The 15,780-nt window shown below is 38.4% G+C and overlaps 1 protein-coding gene across 1 annotated transcript in view; it reads right to left on the bottom strand.

Annotated features, from left to right (window-relative positions):
• Positions 1-15,780, bottom strand: part of sntg2 (syntrophin, gamma 2) — a 116,642-nt gene that overhangs the window by 75,533 nt on the left and 25,329 nt on the right. The window contains exons 2-8 of the mRNA XM_088087681.1: positions 14,613-14,750; positions 14,441-14,497; positions 14,227-14,284; positions 12,007-12,050; positions 10,152-10,193; positions 7,999-8,086; positions 1,248-1,336 (exon numbers count right to left, since the gene is read on the bottom strand). Coding sequence (XP_087943807.1) covers positions 1,248-1,336; positions 7,999-8,086; positions 10,152-10,193; positions 12,007-12,050; positions 14,227-14,284; positions 14,441-14,497; positions 14,613-14,750 — 516 coding nt within the window. The remainder of the gene's footprint in view (positions 1-1,247; positions 1,337-7,998; positions 8,087-10,151; positions 10,194-12,006; positions 12,051-14,226; positions 14,285-14,440; positions 14,498-14,612; positions 14,751-15,780) is intronic.

The following is a 15,780-nucleotide window of genomic DNA, read 5'->3' as shown; positions in this document are numbered from 1 at the left end:
ACTTTATCTGTAACTGTGATTCATTTAAAACTTTTGTTTTAGTAGTTTACAGTTGTTTAGATATTTCAAAATACAGAGATATATATCGTGTGTCGCGATATAGCCTAAAAATATCGGAATATTATTTTAAAGCTGTAGTGCCCAGCCCATATATCAATATTATATCTAAAACCTGATATAAGACAAGATATTATCTAAGATTTTGGATATAGTAATTGTTGTCTTTTCCTGGTTTTAAAGACTGAGTTACAGTAGTTTTCTGAACTTACCTGACTGTTCTAGCTGTTCTATTATTTGCCTTTAACCACTAAGTCATACCCACATTAATAATAATTAATTATAAAGAAATTGGGGAAATTATATTTTAAAGCACCAATAGTCACTCCTTCAATGTGGTTACAATATCAATAGAGGTATTTGGTCAAAAATATCCTGATATTTGATTCTCTCCGCATCACCCGGCTCTAAGAGATCTCTAGTTAAAGCCTCATACACAAAGCATCTGGGTACATGTAGGCAGAGCAGGACAGGCTCAGTGAGCAGGAGGATAATTTGTCAATATGAACGGCACAGACAGCCTTAATGGACTCCCTAATGGACTTAATGTTTAAATGACAATTAACAATCATAAAGTATACACACTCAATTTGTCATGCTGACAGAGCACACTGGTAACACAAAGTGAAGGGGCTACTTTTACCCTCTGAAACCTGGATCGACATCACTTTTCTTGTGCTGCTTTCAGATGCCTTCTACAAATATTCAAACCTTTGAAGCATGAACAAATTGGTGCGATTTCTTTCAAAACCATGAGGGGAAAAACAGCAATGAGCAACTCAGCAAGAAATGTTCCATAAATAGCAAGATTATTGTAGATTTAGAAAATTATTTTTTAAAAGCTAGGTAAAGAAGGGGGAAAAAGAAAATGGCTAGGGAAAAACTTCTGTCAGGTAATTTTCTTTTTTGACTTTCTTTTTCATGTCTTGTTTGCCAATTTTCTGATAATTTTCTTGTACTTTTTACTAATTTTCTTTTGTTGCTATTTGCCTTTTTTCCCCATTTTTTCACACATTGTTCAGTTGTTAATGATTGTTATGAATGAGCCTCCTGGATAAAGCTCTTTGCACTGTAAATACTACATGTTATCTATATTGCTTTAAGCTGTTACCAACTTTAACATACAGGAGACATATCAAAACACAATCCAATTAACAGAATACAAGCAATATGAAAAAGATCTCTCTTACTGTGTTGTTTCCATTTCCATTTAGATGTAACCCACTGTCAAACATTGGAGAGGATACTCGGCTTTGATCGGTGGAGGGCCCAGGAGAACCTGAGAAGGAAAAAGAAACGCATTCTTAACAAAAAGTCTTATGAAGAATAACCGTTAAAGGTTTTGTCTAATTTCATGGTCAGTCTATTAATATTTTATTTCAACAGAAACAAGAAAACAAGAAGGGTACTCGGACAACACAGATCTCTGCCAAGGCCAAATGCCCTGACTCACATTTAAGCAGCAAACTAACATTTGCAATGGAAAGATATAGCAGAGTCAAGGCACCCTGAGTAGAAAATTCACAATCCCTCTATGTGCTGTCGGCTGAGCTTCTCTGTTTTTTGTTTTGGTAGATGGGCCAGCCACAGTGTATATTGGCACATGTGCCCCAAACTTGTGTAAATTACATTTGTATACTTCATATGTATCATGGTATCATGTTGTATCAGTGTTTTTAAAGTGACGTAATATATGAGCTGATTTTTGTAATTGGAAGGGGGAGGGGATGGTGGATGGCACGTCACCTAAGCTCCTTTAACATATGAACTGCAAACCTCAAATTGTTAAGAGATTACCCAGAGAAGCTGTATGTGACAAATGTCCAAATCTGTTGGATCAGTGATTAAACCGACTTTATTCTGCCAGCTCCCTGGTGGAGAGTGTGTGTAATATCTTACTGAGCCAGTGTAAATGAAGGAATCATCCAGAGAATTCAGAGTGAGCGAATGCACTTGTTGGTGACGTTTCTATCATGTGGCTTATGCAAAACTGGAAGAAAACAAACATCCACGGGTGCAGAAGGCTCATTTACATGAAGACGACAAATTAAGATGTCTAATTAAAGGGATGACGAGTTTCAAGAACTTCTGACGATGAGGCCTGAAGCAAAAATCTTCACATTAATTACAGGAATGGCAAGAGACTCTTTATTTTATGACCTAATTACAAAACCAGCTACGTAAACTCAGCATAATCTGCGTCATGCCCTGCCTCCTGCATACTCTACTAAAGTGCCAACCCTCCCCTGATTCTCCATACACTGTCGGGAGTTCATATGAGAAGTCGGCTGTAGGCAAGACGCCTATCCTGCTGCAGACCACTACAGACCACTTTTAGAAACAAACGACAACTGTGATTTAGAGTCACTGATGTGTTTTCAGCTGCTTTTTAATCCCAAAACATGGGTGTTTTTGAGCAACTCACTGCCGGTTTTCTACCGAGGATAGGGCCACGAAAAGCTGTAATTTACCAAGATTATCTTTTGCTGACCATAATCAAGTGGTTTTTGTGCCAAATTTGACCCATCCATTAACCACAGCGTTGTTGAAACATTAAGTTTCAACATACATAATAACCAGTTTCATACATCTGTAGTTTGGAGAAATGTACATTACAAACATTTTTTCTGGTAGTTGGTTTAGCTCACCCCTAATAACAATCACTATGCTGAGATGCTGAGAACACACCTACAAAATGTAGTTGGGGGTCCATTTACTCTTTCATGTGTATGCTTCAACAGGACCTGAATTGGCCTAGCTGTTCTGCGCATGCTCCACAGTCCCCGTGCCAGGTTTTGACCCAGCAGTCGAAAAGCAAAATTTCTTAGAGGAAAGTCGAGAAAAACACAATAGGAAGAAGGGAAGAAAAAACATGACGAACGTCCCAAGTAAAGTGTAGAGTACCTACGAAAAATGTACAGTGCCAACAAGCAACTTGCTTAACATGCAACCCATTTGCCACTTGCTAACTTGTTTGCAATGTCACAAAACAAATCAACTAGAAGAAGGTCCAATAGCAACTAGACAAAGGAGATATATCTCTATCTGAGTCAGACATACTTCCAACATCAAATAAAGGTTTACATACTTGTGGAAGATATCTGAGAGCAGCACGGGAAGTGATTTGGCTTCAAGTTTCAAAAGGTTAATGAAAGTGAAAAACAGTTCACATATTTATTTTGTGATTAGGAACTGCTCCGAAATTTAATGGGCTCTTCCTTAGCCCCTGCTTCAACCTTCCACTGAATTTCATGAAAATCAGGTCTGTAGTTTTTTCATCATCCTTCTGACAAATAGACAAAAACACTGAAAATGTAACCTCCTTGGTGGCGGTTGCAGGTCAAGAGTTAAATCTAGACCTAAATTCCCATATCCCAGCTCATAGTCTTGAATATTATCATTGACTTTATTCCGCTGCCCTGCCTTTAAGCCGTGCAGTGCATTTCATGGACAGCTTCCAAACCAGACAAATGCTGCTCTTTGATACGATATTAGTTTGCCTTCAGAGGACCTTCCTTCTGATTCGGTCACACTTGGTAAAGTGTGACAAACGGCTCCTGGCCTCCCCTGCCTGTCACTGGTGCCTTGGTGAAACAAAGGGCGGCTTTGAGACAATTCGACTTGAACCTTTTCGTTTTCAGGCAACAAAGCACGACTCACGGGCCAAACCCCCTACAGCTAAACCTGAGTGCTCTGCACTGATGCCTTCCTATGAATGTTAACTTCCCCAAAAGTTAGGAAGGCTGGATTCCTCACAGCTCTCAGACTAAATTTGTGAGAATGTGGTGGTTTGTGAAGTGATCTATAAATATTCATGCATGTCTTTTAGTATTAATTAGTTTTCTACATCTGTGAGCTCTTCATAATGAGGTAAATTGTGCAAAATGATCATTTTGTTTGCTCGCTGAGACCGAAAGGATTTGTTTTACACGTTCAGTCACTTTATTGCTTACAGATAATTTAGATGACAACAATTACTGGTGGTTTAGCAGTCTGTGTTTGTATCTAACACACGGCTGTGAACAGATGAAGCCCAAGATGCAAAGCTCCCATCAGTCACCATCACATTTGTCTTGGCTATGCTACTAAAACTTGAATGGAATAATTCTTCATTTTGTGATAAACACGAATTTGCTTTCTTGCAAAGAGTAAAATAATAAGATTGACACCATCCTCCTACCTGTCTGATATGAAATTGGAGCCAGGGGGCAGTAAGCCAACATACAAACGAACATATAAGAACAGAGCTAATTAACATCTTAATAATCACTTTTATTTTTCCCCAAACCAAAATGTGTAAACAAGAAGTTGCAGCAGACTAGGCAGGTTTGATACCTCTGACAGTCAAGCTAGTTTTCCCACCACTTTCAGTCTCGAAAGTACCTAAGCTAAGCTAACTGTCTCCTGGCATTAGCTTCATATTTAGAACAGGGACAATTATCAGAAAGAAAGCGAATGGAAAAAATTCTAAACTATGCACGTAACATCTTGTATATCTCTTGGAGGGTTTTCATTTCAGATTTATGCAAAACTTTTGCATTATTTTTGAAATGTCGCTAAAACACAATTGTGAAATGACAGCGTTTCCACTGAGTAATGTTATGTGACTTCTCCTCTGACAATAACATTCCAAGAAGCATGGTGATGGATGTTCAAATCATTAGCAGGTTTATTTCTATTGCAGCCACCACACTAACTGTTATTATCTCCAATCCAAAGGCGACGTAGGTGTGTTATGCAAACAATAATGGAAAGGCAAGCCCCTTATACATGGGAGCAGCCACGTATGAGAGATTTCTGGGAGGTGATAGTCCACGATTTCATGGAGGAATTACAGATTCAAAACTTCCAGATGAGCCTCTCAACTTTTAAAGAGTTATGCAATGCAATAACACCTCTAGAGGGAGCCAGTTCCTACTGACAATCTGTTGTAAATCATGTAACCTATAAAAGTGAGGAATGGGTTTCCATTGCACTGAGCGAGGCTACAAAGTTGTGACTACAGACAGAGACTGGAAACATCAGAGCCAAAGTAAAGCTTTATTTTTCTTCTAGGTTTCAAAGGGTTAAAACATCTATCACATTCAAGCGAATGGAGTTGTACCAAAGGACCAACCGTCATTGGACCATCCGTCGTACGGACTATAATCATAATTCCTGTGTGACTGTAGTATTTTTTTAGTAAGTATGCTAGGTTTGCTACTGTTGGAATATACGAAGAAACTAAAATATAACTTTCGCCACATAAATTACAAGTTAGAATAAGAAACTGGCCATCTTGATCTTTGTGTAAAGCTACCACTGAAAAGGGAATATTGTTATTAATGAAAAATCCCACCCCCCTACTATTGCTACAGTAGGTGGCAGCATAAGCCTCTCCTACCCAGTCTCTCCTCAAATATACAATTTCCCCATCTTTAAAGTGCAATTCTTGTAGGAAAACATCAGACGAAAGAACTTTTAAATGTGCCACAACCTTGTGCTTTTTCTACCATTATGTAATGGCCATGGACATTCCATGTGATACACTGGATTTTGTTATTTAGTACACTTGAAAATCTAAATTGATCATTCCTAAATTTACTCCCATACCGTTTGAGTATTAAAAAGAAAAAGAAAAGAAAAATATAGCAAAAAAGGGGCAGCGTATCAAAAGAAGATATCCAGTGTAAGATTGTATTGAGGACTCGAATTTGACAGACATCAACATTTTTGTTGTCTTTTCAAACAGAAATAAAGGTTTTGAGTAAACATCTAACAACAAACATACATACAACATAGAATTAAGTACAACCACTGTAAGGCACATTTCTAGGGTCGCTGAACCCCCACCCACGTACACACTGTGCCTAATCCTGCCAATCTTGATATTGCTATTTCTCCCTATTTAGGGCTCCTACCACATCCATAACCAAATTGAAAAGAAGAATAAATAAATTCAAATAAAAAAATATATATATATAACTTAGATAAATAAATAAAAATAAATAAATAAAAAATAATAATAATGCTAAATTAAGAATAAAAAGACAGAAAATTAATAGGGAGAAAAGAGGGGAATCCACCTTTTCCAGAATCAACTTCACCAAATCAAACTGTCTCCCTTTCCCCTTGTCTCTCTCTATATGCATCCCTTTGTTTAAACCGTCCTCATCACTCGTCCTCATACCTTCCTAATCTACTATATCCTCCCTTATTCATTCATCAACCATAACCACCCCCCCACACGCATGCACACACACACACACACACACACGCACGTGCACATGCACATGCACACACACACACATCACAGTGAAGTATAATGTCAATGAAATAATTGTGGTAAATAATCATTTATCCCTCTAATACTAGCAGGATATCCATCCATAAAAGAATGCCTGGTTTGGAATGAAAAAAAAGGGAAAAACAAATAAATAAAAAATAATAATTAATAAAATTAATGTTTTTAAAAAGTAGGAATCCACAAGGATATCAAAATAATCATTAATCCAGAAGGAATAGTGTTTTGAAATCTATAAGTTATGTGCCCAGACCGCTTACCAGCTCGACTCAGTTCAAATCTCTGCTTGCTGGCTTTATTTAAAGCACATCTTAGTCTACTTTCACACTGCAGACCTTAGTGCTTAACTTGGATTGATTGCTCAGATCAGATTTTTTTGGTTGGCTGCTCCCATTACTTTTTATATTTGGCCAATATCAGATTCCATAGACAAGTGTAAACTTGTCACAGCTCTAAACTGATCCCCAAAGACAAAACAACAATAATGAAGACGTCAGACGCAGCATGCTGCCGTACAAAAGTAAACATGGAGGCCACAGAAGTCAGTGTTTACGGTTTCATTAATAAGTCAATGTGCAGTGGAAGCCAGAGAAATTGTTAGCAGATGATAACAAGGACAAGGACAGGGACAAGGACAAGAAAGACAGGAATATTTTAAATTATGGATTTTGTGTAGTAATGGCTGCTACTTCGGAGGTGTGTGTGGATGCAGAGTCAAAGCCACGAGTGGTGAGAGAGTGACGTGAATAGCTTCACTGAAACATGTTTCATCCAAAATTTCACTCTAATAACTTAATGAGGTCTAACACTTCACTGACCCTCCACTGACTATTTCTGTCACGGCTGACATCCATGTTTTTATTCACTAAGTGACTCCCGCAGGCACATAATTGTGACAAATGCTGATGTAGAGTGACATAAAAGCTCTGTTATCACTGTTCAAACTGCTCCTCTCATTATCCATCTGATCTGGTCAGATCGACAGATCGGCTATCCAACGCTCAAGTCACAAACTGCTGCTAAGGAAAAAGCAGAACTCATGACAAGATGAATTCGTGGACCCGCAAAAACCTCCGACTTTAGAGAGGGGAAACAGAATGATGAAAAGGGGCACACACACACACATTAAAAAAAAAAAAAGTTTGTCATTGTCCCCCACACTGGTATTTTATCCCTCCTCTACCTAAATATATAAAAGTGTAGTCCCACTTACTTCCTAACTGTGCTCCATAAAAGTGTCAAAGTTTCCCAAATTTTAAATGTACTTTTAGTCTTTAGAGCTGTATCAAGATCTCATTGTCTCGCTTGCTTTGTTTTCTCACGTCTCTCACCTGTGTGCCTGATTTGTCACCTTTAACTGGCTCCACATGGATGATTTTAGTGTCTGTGTTTTCATCTCTTCAAGCTGCTGAAGGTAAATACAGGAGCAGGGGATTGCAGCTCTGGGTGGTTCTGACATTACTGCTCGCCTCAGGCCACTGAGCATGACAATTTTATACCCTGAAATAAACGCTCATCTACTGAACTGCTTTAAAGCGTCAAGGTGCGCTAAAGAAAATCTCCCATTAAGGTGGTCTATTCCTTTTTATTGCTGAAAATGCTCAATGAAATAAAGTTTATTGTGAGTTTGCATGGCGTCAAAACTGCAGGAGTCTTACCTAGAGGCAGTTTTAGAAATGATGGAACTTCTCGCAGGTAGCGAACGGTGATGGTGACCTCATCTCCTGCAGTGCGCAAGAGGTGAACCTGACAGGAGCCGGAGAGGGATAGAGAGATGGAGATTGAGATAGATAGCAAGAGAGAGAGAAAGAGAGAATGATTGTGAGTGAAGCCGCAAGATAAAATTTAATCTCATAGAAATGAAAACAAGCCACATTCATGCCAAGCTGTACACAGCCTGAGCAGACAAAATAAAAACGGGATGAGGGAGGAATATGTAAGTTAAAGCCCCAACAGATGTGGCTTCGCTTAAATCATCTGACGTGGAACTTGAAGGCCGGCGTTTCTCTCATGACAGGCGGCAGAATAAAGCGTCAGCTCACACTACAAAGTAATTACACTCTGGGAACGTCAGATCATCTGATGTCTAAGTGATATAAAATGCGTAGAGTAGAAAAGATGTCAAATTTTCAAGGCGTTAAAGTAAGGTTAGATTTAAAGGATGAAATATTGAATCTGTCTATCTTCTGTACATCCAAGAATAGAGAGAAAACTAGAAAAACTGCCGTATGGTTGTATCCCTCTGCACAATAGTCAAGTTGTGTCTGTCATAACTAGCCTATGAATTCTTGAGTTATGGAGTTAAGAACATGTTTTATGCTGTCACAGTGACCTTGATCTTTGACCCTTGTCCACAAAATTCTAATGAGTTTAATTTTAAGTCCAAGTGAATGTTTGTGCTTAATTTAAGGACATTCCCTCAAGGTGTTCCAGAGATATCGTGTTAACAAGAGAGAGATGAAATGGATGCAAGGTCACAGTGACCTTTGACCATCATAATCTAATCAGTCCAAGCGAATGTTTGTGCCAAATTTGAAAGTTCTCTCATGGTGTTCTTGAGATATCAAATTAACAAGAATGAGACAGACAAGGTCACAGTGACCTTGACCTTCAACCACGAAACTCTAATCAGTTCATTCTTAAGTCTAAGTGGATGTTTGTGGCATTTTTGAGGAAATTCCCTGTTTCTGAAATATTGCTTCCACAAGAATGAGACACATGCAAAGTCACAGTGATCTTGACCTGTGACCTTCAACCACCAAAATCAAATCAGTTAATTCTTGAGTCTATGTAGACATTTGTGCCAAATTAAAAAAATAATAATTTGAGGTGTTCTTGCATTCACAAGAATGAAACAGACAAGATCACACTGACCTCGACCTTTGACCACAAAAATCAAATCAGTTCATCATTGAGTCCAAATGGACGTGTATGCCAATTTTGAAGAAATTGCCTGAAGGCAGTATCAGATACTGCGTTTACAAAAATGAGAAAGACTGGGTCACAGTGACCTTGACCTTTGACCTATTACCACCAAATCTAATCAGTTCATTATTGAGTCCAAGTGGACCTTTGTGCCAAATATGCACTAATTCTTTTCAAGAATTCATGGAATATTGCAGGTTTTTTGGACGGACAATCTGAAAACATAAGAGCAGTTTAGGGCTATTGCTGCCTCTGAGGAATAATAAAAGAGCAAATGAGTCACCTGACTGTCACATCTAACATGCAACGTCACTTCCACACACCCTAAATGCACATCTGCTATTAGATCCCTCTCTGTCCTCGACAGTAGTCCTTGGTACTTTAGCCTGAGCATCTGCCAGTGCTGCGAGTGAGACAGCCTGCCATTAAAGCTCTGGATTTTGTTCTGAAGAGAAGCTGCTCATTATGTGTTTTGACGCTCTGGAGGTGAATATAGTGAACAGCTGTTAGGGGCTGCATGAGAAGACACAGATGACAGACATGGGAAAAGAGTGTGTGTGTGTGTGTGTGTGTGTGTGTGTGTGTGTGTGTGTGTGTGTGTGGGAGATGATGGCAGAGAAAGAAGGAAATATTTAACAAGAAGACAAGCTACATTTATATGAGAAATAGAGCAAAAAAAGAAGTCCATGTGTAAAAATGATGCTGGTCACAGAGTAAACCAAAACAGCCTCCTGCCAAGATGGCAACTCAGATTGTTGAGGCATACCTGCGTGCTGATAGCCATTTGGGATTTGGTGTTAAACCTGGGAGAAGGATGGAAACAGCAATGGATGGATGAAGCAGGGTTATGGGTTTTTACAACTGTTAAATCAAGAAAAATACTCACAACTTCCTCATGAGTGCACGGCTCTACATTAATGCCATTGACCTAAAAAAAAAAAAAAGAGTGGAAAAGCAATTAGTAATTATAGAGTGGAGAAACTATATAATTTAGCAACTCAACTGCATGCTCTTTGGCTGCAGGGACAGGGCCACAGGGGTGGCCAGAGGTGGAATATGATTGGCACCCCCTGATCCCCCCAACCAGAGTCACAAGGTGATAGGTAGTTGGCCTGTTAATACCGTGGAAGGATTAGGTGCAGGTACAGGGCCCCAGGAACCAGCCTCTGTATGAAGTAACTTAACTTTTCTTGTTGAAAAGACAATAAAACAACAAGGCAGAGATGCAAAACAACCACAAAAAGAAACAAAACGATCCCAAAAAAGAAACACAATCTGACATAAACCATAAAGTGACGTAAAAACAGTCTCAGAGACAAACGCACAACAATCACATCACAAAGACACACAAATCAACCACAAAGAAATGCAAGACCAGCGAGACCACAAAGACACATAGAACAATCACAAAGAGACAGGAAACTATTTTACAGAAAGAATCACAACAAAAAACAAAGGAGATGTAAAACCACCGAACTAAAAAGACACAAAAGAACGACCAGAAAGAGGGGCAAAACAACCACACCACAAAGACACACAAGCAACAAGAAAGCAACATAAAACACACACCATAAAGGCTAAGATGCATAAAAAAACAGAGACAAAAAAAACACAAGGAGATGCAAAACAACCACATCAGAAAGACACACAAAATGACCACAGACACACAAAAGAGCCACAAAGAGACACAAAAAACGACACAAAACAAATATAAAGAGAAACATTTTTTTCAAAGAGATACAAAAAAGACCACATATCAAAGACACACATAACTATCACAGAGATTCACAAAACAACGAGACAAAAATATTACTCTAAAGAGACACAAACTCAACTACACTAAAAAGACACAAAAAACACCACAAAAATACACAAAATGACCACAAAGACATTCGAAACAACCACAGAAAGAAAAGGAATAATTTCAAAGAGACATCAAAATAATCACACCACAAAGATACAAAAAAAAAAAAACCACAAGACACACTTGTCCATGTCTCCGTTTAGTGGCCCATTGTCTTGCAATCTGTCCATAGCTGTGGACTCTAGCAGCTAAACACTGATATTACTATTTTTGTTATAATCAAAAGTTTCCACACCCACCCCGCCTGATCTGCTGCCTCTCCTGCTACGGCAGAAAGTACGCAGAAATATGCAATATTCTGCAGCGTGACAATTTAAAGTCATTGCAAATTAATATGAAACAGTGGTGATCCAAAGGTGGAAGCAACAGAAATTCAATTCATAATATCATTCTTATTAACTCCCAATATGAGTGCTAATATTGCTCGGCTGTCCAATGAATCTACTTGATATTTCAGATAAACAGCGCAGCCAATAAACCTGCCAGATGCATTCAAATTATCCGTTTCAATGATTAAATGGATATCATCACTAAATACTAGACACTGTGGGGTTGCAAATGATTATTCTGATGAACAAAAACTGTTACTTGTTGGCGATCTTATGATAAATAAACCATAGAATCTGACAATGAGGTATTTGTTTAGTTTAATTGAATATGTGGCTTCAAATAGAAGATATTTGGCCGCAATATCAACTTCTGAGAGGAGCATAGAGGTTATTAAAAGAGTCATTTGATTGAAGTTTAACCCTCAAAAAATTTCGCCTCTCATTTTCAAAGTGAAATAACACTCGTAATTAAAATGCCACAAGTTGCCATTCTCGCCGGTGACCCAAATCAACCCTGAAGCAAATAAGTCACAAACTGATGTACCAACCTGCAGCACGGCGTCCCCGACAAACAGCTTCCCCGTCTGATCGGCTGCAGGGCGTCGGTTGTCAAGTGTCAGAGGTTAATGAAAACATTAGAAAATAATTGCTCATTTCATACATGGTAATGTGGTGGAAATGGCAATCAGTGTCTCCGTCTGACTAATCTGCGGCTGCGTCCTGCCGCTCACAGAAAAGAATACGGGAAAAGCATGAAATTTGAAACTAATCAGGATATAAACTCATTTGCGGCGGCACGGGAGGGAAACAATGAGAGCTCTGTTGTGAAAAGATTTGTAAAAAGCTCTGTGAAAGGGGGCTCTTAACGTCTCTGGGGGATATGAAGACATGATTCTGTCGTATCCAAAAAGGTATTAAGAGGGATGTGGGCAAAAAAGACAAATTACAGGGAAATGATTCACTCACATGAGGCTCTGATACTACAGCGTCACAGGATGCTCAGAGGTCAGTGGTTCTTACAATTTCACTGACAAATATAATTTAAGTATTTTCTCCTCCATCTAGCGAACAGCATGGGAGCATCACTCTTCCAATTTGGCGGCTGTTTTCCTCCTCTCAGTGTTTCTTTTCACATTTTATTTTTTGCAACTTTTCTTTTCTTTTTCGCTTCAAGCAATTTATGTTACCTTTTTGCAAATTGAAAGCACAATCCGTAATCAATTCATTGGTCAAATGAATAACCGATTAATCGTTATACGATAAATAAAAACAATGCGTTTGCACTTTATCCTCAGTCAAAGCTCAAAGCAACATATTGCACATATTTTGACAGCATTACATAGCCTACTAATTTAATGCTTAAATTTCACATTTTGATTAAATTCTTAACGACCGATTTATAAAAGGCACAAGGTAGATTTATTAGTAATTTTTAAAGTACGTTTAAAAAATGAAATTAGAAATCTAAATAAAAATTTGTCCTTAAATCCTGCTATATCTTTAGGAGTCAGAGGAGTTCATTAATTGTTCTCATCCCTAAGTTCAACCAATAAAAAAGATTTTAAAGAATTATGTATGTACATTTTTGGAAAAATAAGTCTAGTTGCTTTCACTCTCAGAGTTAGAGCACAGGATTGGTACTAATCTCATGTCATTGAGCTGGAGTCAGGACATGTCTAGCCGAGCCAGAGTTTCCCACACATCCATTTATTTGTGGCAGCCTGCAATGATTACAAAACATTTGCCCCCACAAATAGATTTTCTATTTTTGGAGCTGGGCCGTTCATAAGGAGGGCTGCTGAATTATATATACACCAGTTATTCATCGCACCACATTCTCGGAGCATAGAGCGTACTCTGGGCACATATGGAGCAGAAAAATGTCAGGCGCATCGAAACAAACTTAACCGTGCTCTGTATCTAAAAGTTTACATTTACTATTATCCACCCAGGGCTCCTGCAGCTTAAGGTAAGGTTGATTTATGACTTTTCAAGACTTTTTTAATGCCACTAAAAATTACATTTAAGATCAATTTTCAGATAACCAAAAACTGAAGGACAATTTTATTTTTAAAAAATGTTTCTTGTAGCACAAAGCATGACTCCTGTGAAAAAGTTAAGATTAGGAGGAGCTAAATACCTCCTGACTGCAGCTCCATGTTAAATTAGCATAAAGTGGCACAAATTAAACACAAAGTCTATTTTTCTTGTCAAGACAAAAAAGCTGCATTACAAAGTGGGGTTTGAAAGAAATGAACATTTACCAGGCAAGAAAATGCTTTTGAATTGCATTTTGTGAGAAGCAGACTCAGCTGCTTTAATTTTTGACTTTTCTACTCTCTCACAAATATTATCAATTTTGAAGAAATGCAATAATAAATTGTTTGAGTACCTCTTTAAAACCCAGACACGAGACTAATGGCAAAATCCTTTTCTCACCTTCATGGAAAGAACACAAAAGTGCTTACTATAATTTCAAACTATTCCTCTTTTTCCCAAATTAAACCAATTTCTTCACTCCTGTAACAGTTCTTCTCTTTTTTCTTTGATTATGTCCTAACACAGTGCTTACCTTTACAGAAAACTACTAATGCTCTCAAAATGCTTAAAATTTCATAGTGGACTTAAATGTCACCTGTGAAATATCCAGTGCCTCTTTCTAATTTCATTAACATTTTCATTATCAACCTGATTAATGACATTTAACTCTGCATTGAAAACCATTTCCAAGGCCACACTGCCACAGTGAAATAAAAACACTTTCTTACCTACTTGATCTTTAAAAATCTTTGAAATCACCACAGGCACGTTGTGCTCTGCACCTCCCTGAAAGCAGGAGAGATAGAGAGGATGAATGTTGTGGAGGTTCAGTGGTGATATTTGCTGCCAAAAGTGCTTTCGAAGACAAACAGTCATCTGTGCAACCCAAAGCCTTTGTCATTTCCACTTTAGCCTCCCCATAATCAGAACTTATCTGCTTACTTTGATGCTTAAGCCCAGTCCGCCAGTCGCCTGTCTTCGCAGTACAACAGTTCTGTGCTTTAGAAAATGGGAGTTTCTTATTGGCAATAGGATATTGTGAACATTGAAACAGTATTCTGGAGTTATGCTGCACGAATGACAATGCAAGTCTGGAGCCCTCGGGCGCACTTACATTTGGTTGGGATTCGCTTCCACTTACGCAGACCACGTCCAGCTTCTGGATGGTTAAAACCTCTTTGGTCAGTTTCAGGCAGACGTCGTAGGTATTGTTGGTCTCCTCATTGTACAGCAAAGCAATTCCAGATTTCGTCTGTTGGAATTGAGAAGAGCATTGACATTTTGCTAGGCGGAGCAATTATGTACACAATGAACATTTTAATCGTCTTTCCTCGATTTGTCATTTGTGTACCTCATTCTGCTCGCCTAGTTTTGGGTTAATTGGTTTTGCTTGACATTGTGAAAGCGTGAACCTTTGTGTAATAGAAAAAAACATCTCATGCTTTGATTTTTGTAACATTACCTTATACAGAGTTCATACATATTTTTACTAATACATTTCCATGACTTTTACATGACTTTGAAGACCACACATTCTTTCGATACCTCTTATCCGTTCTATTTCATTGCTATATAATAGCTTTTTTAATTAAATATTTATTATTTGAAAAAGTAATGAATTCAAAACAGGATTAGAACTGGATATTTGAATATAACTTGGGGACTGTCTTATAATTTAAGATGGGGGGTGCAAAAAGGGAGAGGCATGTTAAACCCTATAGGGACCTTCATGCTCCTTCGTGCTTTCAATCCGATGCCTTCCAGCGGCATATCATACCGATGTGACTGGTTCTGTCCAGCGGTGCAACTGACACCGACTGTCCACGTATCTTGCTACAATGGCAGGTGCTGTCTGGTTGCATTTAAAGTCACTGCAAATGGTTCTCTTGGGCCGTGTTCTCAGCATGTCCAGCGGCACATTATGCATACGCAAAAGTTGGCTTTTGGCATCAGGATCTTACGCCCATGGCACTGCAAAATTGGCGGTATTCGACACACGTATATAGCAAATGTTAGCATGCTAACACGCCACACTTAGATAAGAACATTGTAAACATCTTACTTGCTAATCACCAGCATATTAGCATTGTCATTTTTGTCACTGTCATTGTTATTTGTCATTGTCATTCCACAGTCTTTCAATGTTCCCCCATGTTCAGAAAAGGTTAACAGTACTGGGTAGAAGGGCCACTAGTGTTTTAAGCTAATGTATGAAAACCAAAGTTACCAGTACACAAGCTGGGCTCCATACACAATGAAGTTCTAACGTCTAACAGTAGTTG

Source organism: Plectropomus leopardus, chromosome 14 (genome assembly GCF_026936395.1).
Source record: "Plectropomus leopardus strain MGB_pleo_1.0 chromosome 14, ASM2693639v1, whole genome shotgun sequence".
NCBI lineage: Eukaryota > Metazoa > Chordata > Actinopteri > Perciformes > Serranidae > Plectropomus > Plectropomus leopardus.
This window is presented reverse-complemented; position numbering and strand designations above follow the sequence as displayed.